The 19,853-nt window shown below is 49.3% G+C and overlaps 1 protein-coding gene and 1 long non-coding RNA gene across 3 annotated transcripts; one reads left to right on the forward strand and one right to left on the reverse strand.

Annotated features, from left to right (window-relative positions):
• Positions 1 to 10,529: 10,529 nt before the first annotated feature.
• On the reverse strand, positions 10,530 to 14,149 carry LOC134733189 (uncharacterized). Its single transcript, XR_010116714.1, has 3 exons — positions 13,481 to 14,149; positions 11,039 to 11,253; positions 10,530 to 10,882 (listed from the first exon to the last, which is right to left on the reverse strand). It is a non-coding gene; the product is annotated as an uncharacterized lncRNA (long non-coding RNA).
• A 1,854-nt stretch (positions 14,150 to 16,003) lies between these two features.
• HES1 (hes family bHLH transcription factor 1) lies at positions 16,004 to 18,495 on the forward strand. 2 transcript variants are annotated; one of them, XM_063620580.1, is made up of 4 exons: positions 16,004 to 16,374; positions 16,504 to 16,599; positions 16,848 to 16,935; positions 17,571 to 18,495. In XM_063620580.1, exons 1-4 carry the CDS (start codon positions 16,267 to 16,269, stop codon positions 18,119 to 18,121), a joined length of 843 nt encoding a protein of 280 aa, XP_063476650.1. In that variant the 5' UTR covers positions 16,004 to 16,266; the 3' UTR covers positions 18,122 to 18,495. The 2 variants fall into 2 exon arrangements, with proteins under 2 accessions (XP_063476650.1, XP_063476649.1); XM_063620579.1 differs by having other exon boundaries at positions 16,039 to 16,599.
• Positions 18,496 to 19,853: the final 1,358 nt, after the last annotated feature.

Below are 19,853 nucleotides of genomic sequence, written 5' to 3' on the forward strand. Positions count from 1 at the left end.
ATTTTGCTTCTCTGTCTCATCTAAAATGTAGGCTCCAAAAGCATACGGATTTTTTTTTCTGCTTTCTCAGAATGTAATGTCAGGCAAACTCTTCCTCTGGAAGAGTTCCCATGAATAACTGTTGAAGAAATGAGGGAAATTTGAAAACACTCCCATTAGATCACCACAATAACAGTTGCTACAGGCAAGATCCTTTGATGGATTCTAAATTTAGTGGACAGAAGTATAAGCAGAAATAGACCATTTGCGTAGTCTTGGAGTACTACTCCCCTCCACCCCCTACAAAAATATTTAGGAAATACAAAGGGAAAAGTGTAACTTTACAGTGAATCATCCTTGCAGAAACCACTTCAACCAAGTGAACATGGTTAACATCAGCCATGAGATAAAGTGGCATCACGGAACCCCTGACATGACACCTGGGAAGGGCACATTCTCTCTGTGATGTCCTTCCAATAATGCAGCTCCTTGACACAATCCTGAGAAGACACCAAACAAACACAAATGGAGGAGCGGGCTACAAAATAACTAACTAGTCCCCTAAATCATCAGCAAGTGCAGGAGAGTAAGGACACGTGACCTCTAAATGCACTGTGGAATCCCGGATAGAATCCTACAACAGAAAAAAGGACTTGACTAGGAAAAAATGGTAAAATCCAAATCAAGTCTGCCATGTACCAAGATTATTTTCTTAATTTTGATGACTATTCCATGGTTGTGTAAGACTGACATAAGGGGAAGCGGGTTAGAGGGTATAAGCGAGTTCACTGTACTATTTTTGCAACTTCTCTGTAGATCTAAAATTACCTCAAAGTAAAACATTTTGAAAAAGAATCGTCAGAGGTAACTGCAAATTTGTCAATCTTCTTTCGCAGAACTTTATACTTCTCAGCAGAGAGGAGGGAAAATCAGTCTAGGAGACATCATTATTAAACTTGGAATTTGGAAGAAGGGTCTGTCATTTAGTTGCTCAAGTAACAAACCTGGTGTCCTTTTTTTTTTTTTTTTTGAAAGATCTCACTCTGTCGCCCAGCTGGAGTGCAGTGGCACAATCACAGCTCACTGCAGCCTTGACCTCTGGGAACAAGTGATCTTCCCACCTCAGCCTCCCAGGACCACAGCTGAGCACCACCAGCTGGGACCACAGCTGGGCACCACCACACCCTGCTAATTCTTCATTTTTTTGTAGAGATGGGGTCTCTCTCTGTTGTCCAGGCTGCTCTCCAACTCCTGGGCTCAAGCCATCCTCCCGCCGTGGCCTCCCAAAGTGCTGGGACCACAGGCACGAGCCACCACAACCCACTCAGTGTCATCTTTGGACCCCTCTTTCTCCATCATGGTCCAATCCAGTCACCAAGACTTGTCGGTTCTCTTAATCTCTTGAATCCCTCCTGCTCTCCAGCCCCACCAGCCCCTCGGAGGCCAGCCTTTCTCTTCTCATCCGGGTTACTGCTGGAGCCTCCTCTGGAATAAGGGGAAAATAGTGAAACTCTAGGGAAGGGCACTCTTTGCAGTCCTGGAAAGGCTCTTCCTTGCAAACGAACAGCATGGAGTTACCTCGAAACCAGGAAGGGGGAAAACCAATGTATGTGACATGGAAACCGGGGTGAAAAACTGCCTCGAACCTACCAACAAGTGAAAGGAAAAATCTACAAAACTCAAAAGCCCGTCTTGGTCATTCTACACAATCTTTATTCTGTGATCAAAGACTGAGGTCCCACGTTATCTCCAGGTTTTACTCAAAGAACTCTGCATATTTGGGTATTATTTTTATCTCTCCCTTTCGTTTATTGTCTCAGGGCAAACACTTGTGATTCATAAATGCCTTAAGAGTGAATCAGTATTCTCCTGTTCAAACCAATAGAGGCCACATCAAACAATAACCTACAAGGTATTATTAATCATTAAATAGGCACATATATGAGCACTCAGGCAAGGAAGCCATTTTTCTTTTCTTTTCTTGTTTGTTTGTTTGAAGGAAATTAACAAAGTACAAACCTTGACTTTGACCTATTCAGAAAAAAAGCATTTTTTTTAACCATTAAAAACTTAGTTAAATTCAAGGCTAAAAGGGCAAATATTTCACGTGGGAAAGTGCTCCTTCGTTCAGGAGACTTCCTTCAGCCATTAAACTATGGCCTGGACTTCAAACTGTAGCGGTTACTTTTTCCATAAGCACGTACCCTCAAAAAATGAACATTCTCAACCATGGTTGGTAGAAGCAAGAGTCCATTGTAGAATTTCTACGCCACAGCTACACCTGGGTGCAAACTGACAGGTGGGCAAACCCAGAGCACACCTGCTCTACGGAAGAAGAAGAAACCAAGTCATGTCAAATACACTGTAAGCACAGCCGTCACGGGACCTCCCTCTCCTTCTCCCTGCCCCTATACACACTAAAGGAGGTCCTCTAGACTCAAAAATGGGGTTCCTCCCTCTACGGACAGTAGATCAATGGTATCACCCCTCACAGATATGGAGGTACTAAAACATGAATGATTTTTCAATAATATTTCTTCTCCCTATCCCTCAGGAAGCATCTCTGCTGACACCACGACTGAATGGACACGTGAATCTAGCACATGCAGTCGGAGGCCCACAGAACCGGGATGGTCATGTATCCCAGCTTATGCCAGTTGTCCCAACATCAGTGTTACTTGCATTATCTTCCACTCTCAAAAGTGTTCCAGTTTGAACCCTAAATGATATGTCACCTCCACAGAACTGGAGCAGGGAGGGTCTGCCCACGTTTATGCTTTTGATTTCCCCCTCCCTCTGCAGCCCTTCCCATGCCCTCCTGTCTCTGTGAGGGAGGGAGGACCACTTGTGCATCCTGCACGCCAGGCCCGTATTGACGCCTGATACTTTTGCCTCCATTCAGATCTCGTCTTTCTGTAAACCTGAGGCTCATTTCAATTATTCAAGGCAGGACCACAACAAGCTCTGCATCTGCCTGCACACAAAGCCGAAATCACAGTGCCCGGGTGGTGGGGAGGCTTGTCCCTGAAAAAGAAGAAGTCAGGTTATTTCTTAAGGTCTCTCCCAGCCTTAGAACCTGTGATTCATAAGAAACTGGCTGAAGTTTTTGGTTTGTCAATATACTCATGAACCAATTTACCAGAGTGGTTGCCATCCATTTCTTTGAAAACATTAGCACCTTGTGAATTTTCATTAGATGAATGAGGGTACCTATCTTACATATCAGAGATGTTAATTATATAGTGATAATAAAGGTAGCTAAGAACTTATATTGTATTTACAAAATGCCAGGCACTGTACTAAGCACATTACATATATTGGTCCTCATAACAATCTTATAAGGTAGGTACAGTGAATATCTCTCCACGGAACAGGTAGGTGAATCAAGGTACAGAATTGTGATGTCACGCAGCTAGAACGCAAGCAAGTGGAACATGAACTCAGGCAGTCTGGCTCCAGAGTTGGCCTTTTCACCACCCTGCTATCCAGTTTCTCCTGAATATCTATGTAAATATATGTTCAGCATTCCTAACCGAAATAATCAGCAGGCCAGTCAAATCTCAGCTGTAAAACACTTGAAGTTCACAGAGCAAGTCACTATTTAAATCTAGGAGGGCATTTCGCCTCCGCTTTATAGACCCCTTTACCGATATCACTCAGCGTCGTAAAACAACAGGTGTGTGGAGGTGCCCTGTCAAAACAGGCGTTTCTGTGTGCTGTGTTTACACTTATTTAACCCAGGGTGTCAGGGCACAATTGCTATTTATTTCTTAGTTATACAGAATCTTCCACAGGGAGCTTGTATGAAAAGAGGTGTGAGGTGGGAAAAGAGGTGAGCAGCGGCCCTACCTCAGGACCTTTGGCTAGGCTTGTGCACTACCCTGGTAACTGCCCACTGGGCTCACCTGTCCCAGGCATCCGCCACACTTTCTTTTCCAGCCTTCCAGAAGGACCAGTGATCGCCTACTGGCCTTTTTTCCCTTTCCATCTGCTTCCCAGCAGTGGAAGCTGCCTGCTTAAATCTTACTTATTAACTATACGTAGATATGGCAGACTGCGATTACAGTAGAATTGTTTGGGAGCTCAGTATCTTGCCTCTTCCCACGTACCTTACCCTGGGAATTGCTTTGTACTTGCATATTGCCATGTGGTGGTGTGTCTTTAATAACCATCAATAAAGATAGGCCTGGGAAAACACGGACAGCCACAGACTCCTCTAAATTCACCTGACTGCACAGAACAGAGCTGTCTGCAGAGGTATCCCGGCTACCCAGAGGTGGTCACCAGGAGTGGTCAAAGTAAACCCACCCCCTTTGATTCAGCAGCCAAAGAGAATTTAGAAGAATATGTTCACCCTCTGAGGGTTCCTTGAATCCAATAAAACCTGTTCTTAAGTCTAAGTTCATTTATGGATTTATTCTCCAAATATTTGAGAGTGACTGTTCTGTGAAAAGTATTCTCCTAATACCATGAGGTGTTTCATAGCTTCTTTATCAGAAAAGCAATAGAGATCAAGGATGTGGGAAGGAAGGGGAAATTTTTTTTTTTTTTTTTTTTTTGAAACAGGGTCTAGCTCTGTCATCTAGGCTGGAGTGCAGTGGCACGATCTCGGCTCACTGCAGCCTTCACCTCCCAGGTTCAAGTGATCCTCCCACCTCAGCCTCTCAAGTAGCTGGGACTACAGGCACATACCATCATGCCCAGGTCTTGAAATCCTGGGCACAAGTGATCCACCCACCTAGGCCTCCCAAAGTGCTGGGATTACAGGCGTTATCCACTGTGCCCAGCTGGGAAATTTCTATAATATAAGCCTGGGGTGTCACAGTCTGCACAGATTAATAGCATTTTAATTGCAGGCACGGATGGAAGTAACTGTCAACATAGGTAGGTAATTTTGCCTTGCACGTAGTAGGTGCTCAAGAATATTTATTGAGTGGAATTAAGTTAAACAGACAATTAGAAATTGGATGGTCTTAGCCCCTGACTATACTGTCTGTCATCAGTGCAGGTTCACTCAATACAAAGAAAATGAGCTGGGACTCTACCCCTCCATCCAGGTGACAGGTGGTTCTAGATGCCAAGTCTAGGTCTGCCCCAGGTGCCAGGGCTTTGAGGGCAGGGGAGGAGTTGAATAGCCATCCATAACAAGGAGATCAAATACTTAACTTGAGTACTGGGGTGCCTCCGTGACTGTGAGAGTCTATTGAGATAAAGGTCACAGCTGGATACATGTATGATAAATGCACAGCATGGCAACCTCCTCCAGGAGCCAGCAATGCGCTGGGACTTTATCAGGAGACCTCCCATCAGGTCAGGTGAGCCTGGCACACACCAGTACGCTGCAAGAGAACCCGCTCTCCCTGAGTCCTCTCCCATTTCAACCAAAGCTGGTCTGTGGAAGTCCATGTCCACAAAAGGACAGACTCCTTTTCCCTACTAAACATAATGTCAATACACCGAGTGGGGCTGAGGGAATCCAAAAATGCGCTCTGTTGTGTAGACAGTTGCCCACAGTGGTTGAGGAACTATGGAGAGTCATGCTTGGTTCTTTCTCGGAAGCTCTGAGGATTCAGCGTACTGCCTCACCCTTTGTTCTGAGCCACTGTCCCCCGACCTCTTACCCCGGACCATCACCCCAAGACTGAGTAGCAGGTTATAGTCCTCGTAACTCCCCAGTCCTGGTCATCTTCTCCAAACAACCCCACAACCTTTTCCAGCCTATGGGATTATATATACATACATATATACACACACACACATACAATGTGTATGTATATGTGTGTATAGATATAAAATGTGTATATATACACATATATATAAAGAGTGTGTGTATATATACATATATAATGTGTGTGTATATATACATATATAATGTGTGTATATATATACATACATACATATATGTATACAATTTTTTTTACTTTAATTTCCGGGATACATGTGCAGAACATGCAGGTTTGTTACATAGGTATACATGTGCCATGGTGGTTTGCTGCACCCATCAACCCATCATCTAGGTGTTAAGCCTTGCATATAGCAGGTATTTGTCCTATTGCTCTCCCTCCCCTTGCCCCCCACCCCCTGACAGGTCCCAGTGTGTGTGGCTTCCCTCCCTGCATCCGTGTGTTCTCATTGTTCAACTCTCACTTATGAGTGAGAACATGCAGTGTTTGGTTTTCTGTTCCTGTGTTAGCTTGCTGAGAATGATAGCTTCCAGCTTCATCCATGTCTCTGCAAAGGACATGATCTCAGCACATGTAGGTTTATTGCAGCACTATTCACAATAGCAAAGACTTGGAACCAACCCAATGCTCATCAATGATAGACTGGATAAAGAAAATGTGGCACATATACACCATGGTAGCCTACGGGATTTTATGTTACACCTATGGCAATACAAACAGCATGGAACGAACAACTAACTAGTAAAAAGTGATGCAGCTTCCAGAATTCTACACGGGCCCTCATTCTCAAACCAGGTCTTCTTTTCTGAGATCTTCCCAGAAAGCCTTTCTGCACTAAATGCTGAACTAGGCAGCTCTACCCTCCGTTCAGGGAAGCCTAGGATCTTTACTTCTCTGTGTCATTTCCAGAATCTGCCCGGCCATCTTTTTGCTAAGTGGGATTTCTTCCCCTCATGTCTCTCCCTTCCGATTTTTCTCCACAAGAAAAGGAACTTCCCTCATTTCCCCTTCCCGCAAAGATGTACCCGTCCTCTGGATTACTGACATTCTTTACCAGATTGACAGACATCTCTTTTTTTTTTTTTTGAGATGGAGTCTCGCTCTGTCGCCCAGGCTGGAGTGCAGTGGCGCAATCTCGGCTCACTGCAAGCTCTGCCTCCCAGGTTCACGCCATTCTCCTGCCTCAGCCTCTCCGAGTAGCTGGGACTACAGGCGCCCGCCACCATGCCCGGCTAATTTTTTGTATTTTTAGTAGAGACGGGGTTTCACCGTGGTCTCGATCTCCTGACCTCGTGATCTGCCCGCCTCGGCCTCCCAAAGTGCTGGGATTACAAGCGTGAGCCACCGCGCCCAGCCGACAGACATCTCTTTTGTCCTCTCTGTTCCAATTTCTGGAAATCTGATTCTTGTCCATGGCTCTCCCTAAGAAAGAAAAGTCAGTTCCCTTCTGGCCTGTAAGTTCCTTTCTCCACCCTTTCTCTCTAGAGGTACTATTTTCCAGAATTCCTGTCTATCCCATATCCCAACAGCCTGCAGTCCAGCCAAATGTCTCCTGCATTGACCACATAAATCCAATCTCCCTCCCTGGGATGCCCAACAAAGCCCTTCCAGCCTAGACAATCTAGAACAAATGGCTATGTATGAGGATCAAATGCTATGGTGGACTCCAAAGTGCCTCATCAACTGTCAAGTAATACCATGTGGTACCTTAGGAACCTCCCACTCTGTAGAAGAGACCAGAAGGGCCCAGTCATGCCAGATCCCATCAGTCTTTTTTTTTTTTTTTTTTTGAGACAGAGTCTCACTATGTTGTCCAGGCTGGAGTGCAGTGATGTGATATCTCGGCTCACTGCAACCTCTGCCTCCTGGGTCCAAGTGATTCTCATGCCTCAGCCTCTGAGTAGCCGGGACTACAGGCACGTGTCACCACGCCCAGCTAATTTTTTGTATTTTTGGTAGATATGGGGTTTCACCATGTTGCCCAGGATGGTCTCAAACTCCTGGCCTTAAGTGATCCACCAGCCTCGGCCCCCCAAAGTGCTGGGATTACAGGCATGAGCAACCATACCCAGCCCTATCATCTTGAGCTGCAGCTGTGGCAGCTGCCTGGACCATCTTTTCTTGTTCTCTATGCCTGACATCTAAAAGTAAAATATATATTTCATTTGCAAACATCATCTCTCAACCACTTGGAAGATCCATTATTTTTCTCACTTCTCCCTCTCCTAAGTGTGAAGCCAGCCAGCAGCACAGTGTCTTAGTGCTCCAGCCCCTTCACTGTATTCCTACCATCATGTCTTCTCTGGTCCTGAGATAAAAGCTTAGCACCACTGGAGCATCAATTCCGGAGCTAGAACTATTCCCTCTTCCAATATTCCTTTCAGAGCACAAATCAGGGAAACACACTGGCAATTATAAGAAGAGAGGACATGTGGTTTGGCTTGGTTTGGTTGACCGAGAGGCAGCCTGCCTATCCTGGACAGACCCTGCAAAAGGCTTCCTATGTCCTGGAGCTGAGAAATTAAGATGCCTTCTTTTTCAGAGAATATAGGGTGATGAGCAAATCTGAGAAAGGAGAATCACAGCACAGCAAACCTGGGACTGTGCCCTGTGACACTACCAAAATCACTCACCAGCAGATAGCTCAGTGTCTTAGCTGTAAAATTCATCTTTGGTGGTAATGTTGGTCACTCGCTGTAGATAGTATTTGAAAATGTTTTTCTCCTATAGAGAGATACAGTAAAGAGAGTTTCTAGACTGGCAGGCAGTTCTGGTTTTCTACTCCCCCCCAGGAGGCTGCTTGACCCTGTGCAAGTCGCTTCTTCCTGGGTTCAGTTTCTCTGTCCATGAAAGGACTGGGCTGACTCGGTGACCTCTTAGGTCCCTTCTACCATCTCTTCCAGCTTCCATCTTTCTATATCTGTGAGATAATGCAAGAATGCTGATGATGATGATCGTAATGAAAAATATGTTGTGGCCGGGTGCAGTGGCTCATGCCTGTAATTCCAGCACTTTGGGAGGCCCAGGGGGGCAGATCACCTGAGGTTGGGAGTTCGAGACCAGCCTGACCAACATGGAGAAACCCCGTGTTTACTAAAAATACCAAATTAGCTGGGCATGGTGGCACATGCCTGTAATCCCAGCTACGCGGGAGGCTGAGGCAGGAGAATCGCTTAAACGCTGGAGGCAGAAGTTGTGGTGAGCCGAGATTGCACCATTGCACTCCAGCCTGGGCAACAAGAGCGAAACTCCATATCAAAAAAAAAATATATATATATATATATATATATATATATATATATATATATATATGTTGTATGGCCGGCTGTGGTGGCTCAGGCCGGGTGCAGTGGCTCATGCCTGTAATTCCAGCACTTTGGGAGGCCGAGGTGGACGCATCACTTCAGGTCAGGAGTTCGAGACCAGCCTGGCCAACACAGTGAAACCCCATTTCTACTAAAATTACAAAAATTAGCCAGGTGTGGTGGTTCATGCCTGTAGTCCCAGCTACTTGGGAGGCAGAGATGAGATAATCGCTTGAACCCGGGAAGCAGAGGCTGCAGTGAGCTGAGATTATGCCACTGCACTCCAGCCTGGATGACAGAGTGAGACTCTGTTTCAAAAAAAGAAAAATGAAAATATGTTGATTCATCCCAAATCACTTTCAGGTCCAAAGTTTTACCAAATGGTTTTTCTGGATAACTAAGTTTTTCTGTTTTTGATTTTTGGATAAATATGGTCTGACGTTACCATCTGAGCAGCTTATCCGCAAGGCAAACATACGCATGCCCTGAATTTAAAGGGGATGGGCTTCACCCCACATTCCAGAGGCTTCCTGAGGTCTCTGGGCCTGCCCCCACATGCCCCAGCCCCAGCATGGCTCTGACCCTTTCATGCACAAGGGTACAAGTTAGCATCCCTGTGATCCCTCAGGGATACCCTCCTTCATCCCTGGCCTTGCAGGTTCGCCTCACTGAAGCTCTGCTCAGGTTAGGAGGTTAGCTGGGAGCACATTTAGAGCCTTCCCACCGCCGCTGCTGTGGCTGGGCCAAACGTGTGAGCTAAGCCATTCCAGGATGCCCCGCCCCCACCCTACTGGGAAAGGCTTTCTTGGCAACCATCCTCTTTCACAGCCATTAGAAAAGTGCACATTCCCTTGGTTTCACTGGCTCCAAGTGAGTGTTGGGGGGTGGGGGGAATATTACAGGCTGCCATTAGCCAATGTTGAAAGCTTCTGTTTTCCACCCCCACCTCCAGTTTGCAGTGCAAGGTCCTAGCTTGGCCAGGAATCAACCAGGCGTTTTATTCAGAAGTAGCAACTTATTTTTATCAAAGATGGAATGCAGTTGCAGTTGTTTCTAATGCCTCTGCATGGCAACCAGGGCTCTTGCTCCAAGCACTCCCGACTCCTCTTTTCTCTGCAGACACTTTGCTTTCTCACCTATCCCTTTCTACATCCAAAAATTGGATGCAAAGCTGCTCAAGTGCCTCAGAATTCGGGAGTAAAAAGTTGTAGAAATTCAAAGTATCTTTATTGAGTCTATTTTAAATGCAGGCTTTGGTGATCACAACTCTATAAACCCAGCCTAAAATTACCCAAGGACCACAGCAGTGTGGTGTGGTGAAAAGAGCTCCCAGCTGGCTTCTGCCCACCCTACAACCCCCACACACCCCCAGCCTTATGTTGCTGTGGGCAGCTGAGCAAGTCCCTTCCCTCCCTGGGGCTTAGAGTACCCACTAGTAAGCAGAGACTCCCTGATCAGCTTTCCCTAACCTTTTTTGATTGCAAAGAGCTTTGCAATTCTGCTGAAAGCTGTGGACCCTCTTCTCAGGAAAAGAAAAAGTGATGCATCTGTTTATGCATTTGGAAAATATTTATTAAGCTCCTGTTAAATATGCACATACAGACACATGTTGAAATTCCATTTCAGGGGCTTTACAGGTAAAAAAAAAAAATCCTGGTTATGAATTCTGCGATCAGCATATACAGACTGCTATCTAGAAAGACTATGATACTGATTCTAGTAGAGGGTTCTCAAGCTACCAGTCAGCACATGCCACAGAACGGGGGCAGCAAGGTGATCATTACAAAGGTGACCTCTAGTTGCCCCCCCTTCCCAGCACCCCCACCTGGCACGCGCCCCAGCAAACATGCATGCACAACCGGCCTGGAATGTGCTGTTTCTGGGCACTCGGACTGCTGGAAGCTGGCTGCAGCCCTGGAGAGACAACAAACATGTCTTTTCTATCCTGGGCTTTATTTTTCTCACGGTCCCTGAAAGCGCTGTGATCAGGTGATATGTGTGGGACTGCTCCCTGTACAGGTGCAGAGCAGGTACTGAGGGGAGGAGAAAATCCACCCTGTGTGTACTTACTCAAAGCTCTTTCAACAGCCCTCCCAGGATAGCTCTTGGCAAGGCAGCTACCACGTCTCTGGCAGGCTGGAGGGAATCTGAGTGTGAGAAAGTCAGTCATGCGGAGGAAAAGGGAGAAAAAAAGCTTCACGTCCTCGGGCAAAATACCTTTTTTCTTCTTCTCTTGCTCTCTCCTTTCTGTAGCTTTAAACCAAACCCACAAACCACTCTGATACCTAGGGGACAAAGGGGAGTTTCACTAGAGATGCAGTTATTTGTTTTATGGTTTGAAAGCAAACAGGTGATGCAGTAAGACAGAGAAATCACCCTTCCAGGGGCGGGAGTGGGGAGACGGGGTGGGTGGAGACAAGTGCGGCAACCCCTGGTTGTATTTATTGGGCATGACACGTTGAAAACGATTCAGAACGATGCTGGTATCACAGTGGGATCAAAGAAGTGACCTCCACTGATGAACTGGGCTCCATTTTCTCTTTGCTTTGGGAGTCGGGGGAAAAGGATGACTGAAAAATAAAGGCTGTTTCTATCTATCTAAGAGCGTTCTTCCAAATGCAGATGCTTCTTCCTGAGTTTAGGAGCTTACTGTCCCATTTGAGAAGGGGTGGGGAGAGGACAGTGTTGGTCCTATTTTCACTGCCTGGGATAAGGAAACTGAAAAGTCATCTGTGAGCCCATCTGCAAGAAACTCTTCTTGAATGGTTAGAGTGGAAAGCCAGAGAGTTCCTGGAATTTATTTTTATTTATTTATTTTTGGTCCAGACACAAATTCATAGTTAATTTTTTTGTTACTTGAGCCTCTGTCCCTCTATCTAAAAATGTGTGTGTGAAAGTTACTTGCCCATTCTACCAGTCCAAGCACTCCCGAAGTGGCAATAAACAAGTTGCTCATTAACCATTTGACCCACGAGGCTGCTTTAGCCACTTCAGTGAGACCCTAACTTGACCATATTCCATTCCCCATGCACCTCAGGGCGCCAAATAAGAGTGGGGAACAGAATCAGATGAAAAAGTCTCTTAGAATGGGCAGGGAGTGGCACATCCCAATAGCTAATGAGGGCCGACCAGCAGACAGCAGTCAATGTCATGGCAGAGCCTAGCACAGCAGGCACTGGTTCTGAAAGATTTGGGGGTAACCAGCAAAGGGTTAACATGCTTCCCCGGGAAGGGTTTAGTTCCTCAGAAGAATCTGGGTCAGTGTATTTGGGAAGTTTTTAAAAAGTCAGACGCTCAGTAGAAGCATTTTAAGAAGCTTGCAAAGCTTATTGGGGCCATGGCAGAAAGGAGGGTAACTTCATAGGCTCATAACCTTTCACCAAGAGGATTTTAACCACACAGGAAAACCCCACGTTTTCCAAAAGCAACAGACAATTTTCTGTCATCACCACTTTTCCATCTGTTTAAAATAAGAAAGAAAATTCCTTCCCCTTTGGCCCAGGTTGCAGGTCAACAAAGGAGGCATTGTTCATCATTTCTTCAGAACATGACAGGGCACAGCTGACTCTGCGGTGCAAGAAAACATAAAAAAAAAAAAAAAAAAAAAAAAAAAAAAAAACTCACAGAGTAGCCTTAGGGGCAACAGTGAGTAAACCAAAGCTTGTGATGAGGGAAATGTTTGGTTGCAGACTGGAGGACTATCCTGGAAGCTGGAAATGAGGCTTAGGTTAATACGGTCAGAGCCATGATTCCTTAGACTCAGGAATGAAATCTGAGTTCCTGGTTGGGGGTTGGGAACACTGCATTAAAGGGTAGGCAGGTTCCAGTTGAACTCAGGTCCCAAGAGTGTGCAATGTCCAGAGGAGCTGGATGTAGACAGATGCCTCTGGGAGTCAGTCTGCACCTGCCTCCTAGGAACCTTCTTTACTAGCTTGAACCGCCTAACTGCCCTTTCTGCCTCCAAGCCCTGCAATCACTCTCCCACTTTTGCCAGAGCCATCTTTCTAAAGGGAAACCCTGATGCCTCTTCTTTGCTCAAGAATGCTTCATGGCTCTCCATTGTCTAAAGATAAGGTCCAAAGTCCTTCAGCAAGATGTTTAAGGAGCTTGTGACATGGCCTCAAGCTGCCTCTTCTAGTCCCTCACATTCCCTAGGCTCCATACCATGTTCCCTGAATAAAGTCTTCAAGTTCCAGGATCTCAGCCTTTAATGCCATGGGTGCCTGCATGCTCTCCAGCCCACGACTCAGCACATTCCCAATGCCCCAATCCTACCTAGTTTTCAAGGTACACAGGCCAATCCCTCCAGGAAGTTTTCCAAGGTACCCCAACTTAAAAGTAACTTAATTCTCCTGAAACTCCATAGCATTTTACCTCTATCCAGACATATGTCTCTCTTGAACCTAGGACCCCCCAGAGGAATTTACTGGGCCATCCCTAGGTGTCAGCTGCACACGTTTATATGTATCTCTAGACTGTTGGCTTCCAGAGAGCAATAACGGTCTTACTCACTGCTGTAAACCCAGGCAGACCAGCAATACTGTTATCCATACAAGTGTGGTTTCATATTTTGTTTCTGTCCTCCTGATCTCTCAGGCCACCACCTAACTCAAAAAAGAAAGGAAAAATAAAGGAATGTCCAGTCATCAATCAGAAAATCAGCGTCTGTCTGTCCCTGCAGTTTACTGTCAACTTCTTGCAGGCCGCCACTGTATCTCTCATCGTGGAAATCCCAGGGTTTAACACAGTGTCTGACACTGCGCGTGTGTTCCACAATGAAAGAATGAGGGGGGCTTGCCCAAGGTCACCCAGAGTCAGGAACCACTGAATCTCAGCCGGGACGAGATCTGGCGAAATCATTGACAACATTATCTCAGTGGGGAGCTGGGAGGCAGGAATGAAGTGTCTGAGAACGGTGCGTCAGGCCTCCGGGACGCGGGAAGGGCTGAGGGGGCGGGAGGCCACATCAAACAAGACACTGGGCTCCCGGGCTGCCCGGAGCCGCAAGCCGAGCTCCCAGGCGGCAGGAAGGGCAGAGGAGGGGTGGGGGCACGGGGGCCGGCGACCCGGGCAGGCGGGAGGGAGGCGGAGGAGGCGGCCGGCCGGCCCAGGCAATGCGCGCCGCCCGCCCGGCTCGGCAAATCCCCCAGGGAGGCCGCCGCCAGAGCCCTGGCGCTCCCGGCCCGGCGCCCGCCACGTGGCACCCGGCGGCGGCGGCGGCGACTCCTCCCGGCGCGCGGCCCGGCCAGCAGGCAGCACGCAGCCGCCCGCGCCGCCCGCCTCCTCCCGGCCGCCCGCCGGCGGCCTCTCGGGCGCAGTGAGGGGGAGCGGCCCGGCCGCCCGGGACCCGGGGAAGGGGCGGGCGGCGCGAAGCCGCTTTAACCGCAGTCGCCGAGCGGAGGCAGGAGGCTGACCCGGCCGCTTCCTAAGTGCGGTCAGGCATCCCGTGACCGCGGCGGGCGCCCAGGGCCCCGCGGGGGGAGGGCGGGGGCGAGGAGCAAACTCGGAGGCCCCCACCTCGCCCCCGGGCTGTTGCAAATGCGGCTTTCGGCCTAGTGAAAACCCCAAGCCCGAAAGTGAGGGTGGGGAGGCGGGGGTTGGAAGAATTCCCCAGTCTCCACTCCGGGTGTGCGCTCCCCGCCCGGAAGAGCTGACCTTGGCCTGGGGAGGCGGGGGTGGGGAGAGAGGGTGAGCGCCGGGGCTCGGCTCCCAGCCCGCCGCCCCCTCGGATTCCTGGCCCGGCGGGGCCGGAGGAGGGGGCCCCGGACACACACACACACACACCCCACACGCAGCGCGCGCCAATGAGCCCGGGCCAGGCGCAGGGGGCGGGGTTTTCCCAGGCTCGAGCACAGCAGCTGCTATTTACCTTCTTGGCTTCTCCCGGGGACCAGGAACCGGCCCCCGCTCTCCGCCGCCCGCCGCCGCCCCCCGCCTCCCTGCCCCCGGGGCGCGCGCACACACACTCACTCACACACGCACGCACACACACATCCTCCCGGCCCGGCCGCAGCCGCGGCGGCAATAAAACATCCTGGCACGTGCTCCGGCTCCAGGCGCGCCCACGCCGGCCGGCTGATGTCAAACTGCAGCTCGGTTGGTGTAGCTCTTAAAGGGCCCGCGGGCGCCGGGGGCCGAGGCCGCCCGCGGGGCGAGGAGGGAGAGGCTGCTTCCTTGCCCGCCACCTCAACGCGCCGCAGAACCTAAAGCCTACGGATGAAAAGGGAAAGGGTGGTGAAGGAGGGCGCGAGTCCCTGAGGCATTGCCCTCAGAGCCCCCCTTGTTCATTTTTTTCATTTGAAATACCATTTCCTTCCACCCAGTTGGAAATTATTCTGATTGTTTCCTGGGGAAGCCCGGGATCTAAGGCCCAAATCCAGAAGAGGAATTTCTGAAAGATGGGGTGGGAGTGGGGTGGGGAAGGGATTCAAGAACTACCTTGCTCCGAAAAACCTGCATTTGTAAGGTAGAAGGCAATTTTTCCTTTTTCTGCATGGAAAAAGGAAAACATTTTTGGCCCTTTTACGATCCACTTTCACCCTCTGTATGTATAAAGTCTGAGCGGGAACTTTAGATGTGTCGGTAACTCACACCCTTACACGCGTCCCCCCCCCCGCCCCCTTTTAACCACTGCTGTTTTTTTCTTTATTGTTTATACCTTTAAAAAAGTATCTTTCAAATGAACTTACTACAGTCAAAGCAGCTCTGTTACATATGAGAGAGGGCATAAAGAGCAAAGACCCTGGCTCCAAAAGAAATAGACAAGACCAAAACCAAAGCGGAAAGAAAAAAAAAATCTCTAAACCAAAGCCCAGAGGGAGAGTAGCAAAGGGTTAAAATCCTTTTGATTGACGTTGTAGCCTCCGGTGCCCTGGGCTCAGGCGCGCGCCATTGGCCGCCAGACCTTGTGCCTGGCGGCCAATGGGGGGGCGCGGTCCACGAGCGGTGCCGCGTGTCTCCTCCTCCCATTGGCTGAAAGTTACTGTGGGAAAGAAAGTTTGGGAAGTTTCACACGAGCCGTTCGCGTGCAGTCCCAGATATATATAGAGGCCGCCAGGGCCTAGGGATCACACAGGATCCGGAGCTGGTGCTGATAACAGCGGAATCCCCCGTCTACCTCTCTCCTTGGTCCTGGAACAGCGCTACTGATCACCAAGTAGCCGCAAAATATAATAAACCCTCAGCACTTGCTCAGTAGTTTTGTGAAAGTCTCAAGTAAAAGAGACACAAACAAAAAATTCTTTTTCGTGAAGAACTCCAAAAATAAAATTCTCTAGAGATTAAAAAAAAAAAGGAAAATGCCAGCTGATATAATGGAGAAAAATTCCTCGTCCCCGGTGGCTGCTACCCCAGCCAGTGTCAACACGACACCGGATAAACCAAAGACAGCATCTGAGCACAGAAAGGTAAGGGCGGTACCTGTATCTCTCTGCAGCCCCTCAAAATTAAGTAGGGGTTGGGGGGCTTCTGTCTTGAAACCCCGGGATGAAATGGCAGATCCCATGGGAACACAGAACTCTTTTTTTTATTTGCAGTCATCAAAGCCGATTATGGAGAAAAGACGAAGAGCAAGAATAAATGAAAGTCTGAGCCAGCTGAAAACACTGATTTTGGATGCTCTGAAGAAAGATGTAAGTGGGGAAATGCTGCTCGCTCATTTAATTAAAAAACAAACACTTTCTCAGCTACTAAGACTGAAACCCACCGCATGCGGGGTCTGGCACTCGCTGGTACTGCGTTCTCCCAGGCCGGAGGGCCCGGCCTTATTCGCTGGGGTCCAGAGATAATGCTTGCGCTCCGTGGCCGGGAGGAGGGACCCCCAGCACTCTGAAGCAGCTGACACGGCGCTCACTTTCCTTTCTTGCCTCCTCCTATGCAGAGCTCGCGGCATTCCAAGCTGGAGAAGGCGGACATTCTGGAAATGACAGTGAAGCACCTCCGGAACCTGCAGCGGGCGCAGATGACGGGTGAGGGCGGCTCGCCGCGTCCCCTTGTGCGGGCGTCCCGCTCGCCTCGCGGTGATTTCTTCCAGACTTCCGCCCGTGGTTGTGAGAGGCATTCAGCTACATTTTACTGCCTTGGCTCACTCTCGCGTTCCCACGGTCTGGGGCTTATTTATAGTCACAACTCCAACTTGTTACTGTTCCGGAAAGGGAGGGAAAGAGGTTGCAGCCGCGAGGGTGGCGGGCGACGGGTAGGGGCGAAAGGACTTAGGACTGTGGCTATTTGGAACTGCGTGTAGCCTGGGGGTCACTGGTTTAGCACTCCTTCCCGTTGCAGAACGGGAAATGAGGCTTGGATGATGGATTGGGAGGCATTGTCCAAGGTCACATCGCGCGCGCGGGGGTGGGGGTGACAGATCTGGGGCTGAGATAGGTTTAAATGCAACTACAGGGAATCGGGAAGGAGTGGCTCGGCTTTGGCAGCAACGCTAGTGTGGAGAGGTGGCTGGTTTTTTCTAAACCCATCCCCACCCTCCCTGCCGGAGGCAGTTTCACGGGCGCATGGTCAGGGAGGCGCGCCACAGGGACCTCCCAGGGCGGAGGCAGTGGCCACGGGGCCAGGGCCGTTCGGTGACCCTCTGTCTCTTTCTGGCCCGCAGCTGCGCTGAGCACAGACCCAAGTGTGCTGGGGAAGTACCGAGCCGGCTTCAGCGAGTGCATGAACGAGGTGACCCGCTTCCTGTCCACGTGCGAGGGCGTTAATACCGAGGTGCGCACTCGGCTGCTCGGCCACCTGGCCAACTGCATGACCCAGATCAATGCCATGACCTACACCGGGCAGCCGCACCCCGCCTTGCAGGCGCCGCCACCGCCCCCACCAGGACCCGGCGGCCCCCAGCACGCGCCGTTCGCGCCGCCGCCGCCTCTCGTGCCCATCCCCGGGGGCGCGGCGCCCCCTCCCGGCGGCGCACCCTGCAAGCTGGGCAGCCAGGCTGGAGAGGCGGCTAAGGTGTTCGGAGGCTTCCAGGTGGTACCGGCTCCCGATGGCCAGTTTGCTTTCCTCATTCCCAACGGGGCCTTCGCGCACAGCGGCCCTGTCATCCCCGTCTACACCAGCAACAGCGGCACCTCCGTGGGCCCCAACGCAGTGTCACCTTCCAGCGGCCCCTCGCTTACGGCGGACTCCATGTGGAGGCCGTGGCGGAACTGAGGGGGCTCAGGCCACCCCTCCTCCTAAACTCCCCAACCCACCTCTCTTCCCTCCGGACTCTAAACAGGAACTTGAATACTGGGAGAGAAGAGGATTTTGTTGATTAAGTGGTTACTTTGTGTTTTTTTAATTTCTAAAAAGTTACTTTTTGTAGAGAGAGCTGTATTAAGTGACTGACCATGCACTATATTTGTATATATTTTATATGTTCATATTGGATTGCGCCTTTGTATTATAAAAGCTCAGATGACATTTCGTTTTTTACACGAGATTTCTTTTTTATGTGATGCCAAAGATGTTTGAAAATGCTCTTAAAATACCTTCCTTTGGGGAAGTTTATTTGAGAAAATATAATAAAAGAAAAAAGTAAAGGCTTTTATGTCTTAGAACTGATTCTTCCAGAATATGTAAAAAGGCTTTTGGTGGAATTTGAATTACATGTTTGGTAATTCAGGAATTGACTCTTTTGTTATTAAAAGAACATTTGTGAAAATCCATCAAACCTTTCACCAATCCTCCATGAACTAAAAAGACTAAATTCCACTTACTTTACAAGCAGCCATCTGGTAAGGCTTCCCTGACAAACTTGTGGTCAGTCTCTTAAAGGATTTCCAAAAAAAATGTTTTCAAGTTGCAGTCGGGTAAGTCTGCAGCCCTTGTCCTTCTAGCTCCTCCTGAGGAAGATTGAACAGGACTAAATTCACCAAGCTAATGGATGCAATCCTATTGCCCATTGCACGTTAAGGGTGGTTCCTGCAGCTCTCCTCTCAGGGTAGCTCACCAGCATCCAAAGTAAAAACACTTCCAACTGCTGCGCCTCCTTCAAGAGTTGGGGTCTTCATTAATTAGCCAGTCCTTTGGTTCAAATAAGACGTTCCCTAGCACCCAAAAGTTTGAAATGCCTCTCCGCACCCTCTTCAAGCAAGCTGAAAAGGTCAACAGATTCCTTCTGCCAAGGGACAGTTAGTTAGACTCCCAAGTGGAGGCCGAGCCCAGATGATTAACACCAGACATGTGGTTTTGATAAGTTTCTGTGCTTGGCTCTAATAGAGAAAGCATGTGGGGGCTGTGCTGGCAGGCACACAGGCCATCTTCCCCTTTTAATACAAACAGCAAGCGACCCCTTCGCTTGGTCATGCCCCATTTCCAGGCAAGATGTGGGCTCCAGATAGAAGCAAAAGGGTTGTCTCGGGTTTCAGCTCACATAACCCTCCTTAACAAGTCCTAACTCAAAGCGGACAGCTTTAAACTGTGCCAGGATCTGCAGGGAATTTCTTCCAAATCCCATCACAAAGGCTTGTCAGATTTTGTCAGATTTGGCCAGGTGTTTGACTGCATCCAGGTGTTGGGGAAATGAAAACCACGAGCCCTGCGAGACCAGACACATCAGCCGCGCTGTGGGTCTGGCGGGTGCGCTCTCCTCCCCCACCGCCGGCCAGTCCTCCTCCCCCCCTCCCCAGCCCCTCCTGCCAGCCTCCTCTAACCCCCCTTTTCTTAGACCGGCTTCTGGGAGGAGAAGGATGAGGCGGGAGAGATCAATCTTTGAAGCTTTCCTAACAAAGATAAAGCCAACGATTTTCTGTCTTGTTTCAAAAGCTTTACCTCTCCCCCGCCCTGCTCTGGCCTTTCCCACAGGCCAGTGTGGAGAGCGGCTCTATCATAGGAATGATCCAGGAGACAGCAGTTTTCCACTCAAGATAGCTTCGGACCCAGCTTCCACCCCAGAGGAAGA

Source organism: Symphalangus syndactylus, chromosome 17 (assembly GCF_028878055.3).
Source record: "Symphalangus syndactylus isolate Jambi chromosome 17, NHGRI_mSymSyn1-v2.1_pri, whole genome shotgun sequence".
Taxonomy (NCBI): Eukaryota; Metazoa; Chordata; class Mammalia; order Primates; family Hylobatidae; genus Symphalangus; species Symphalangus syndactylus.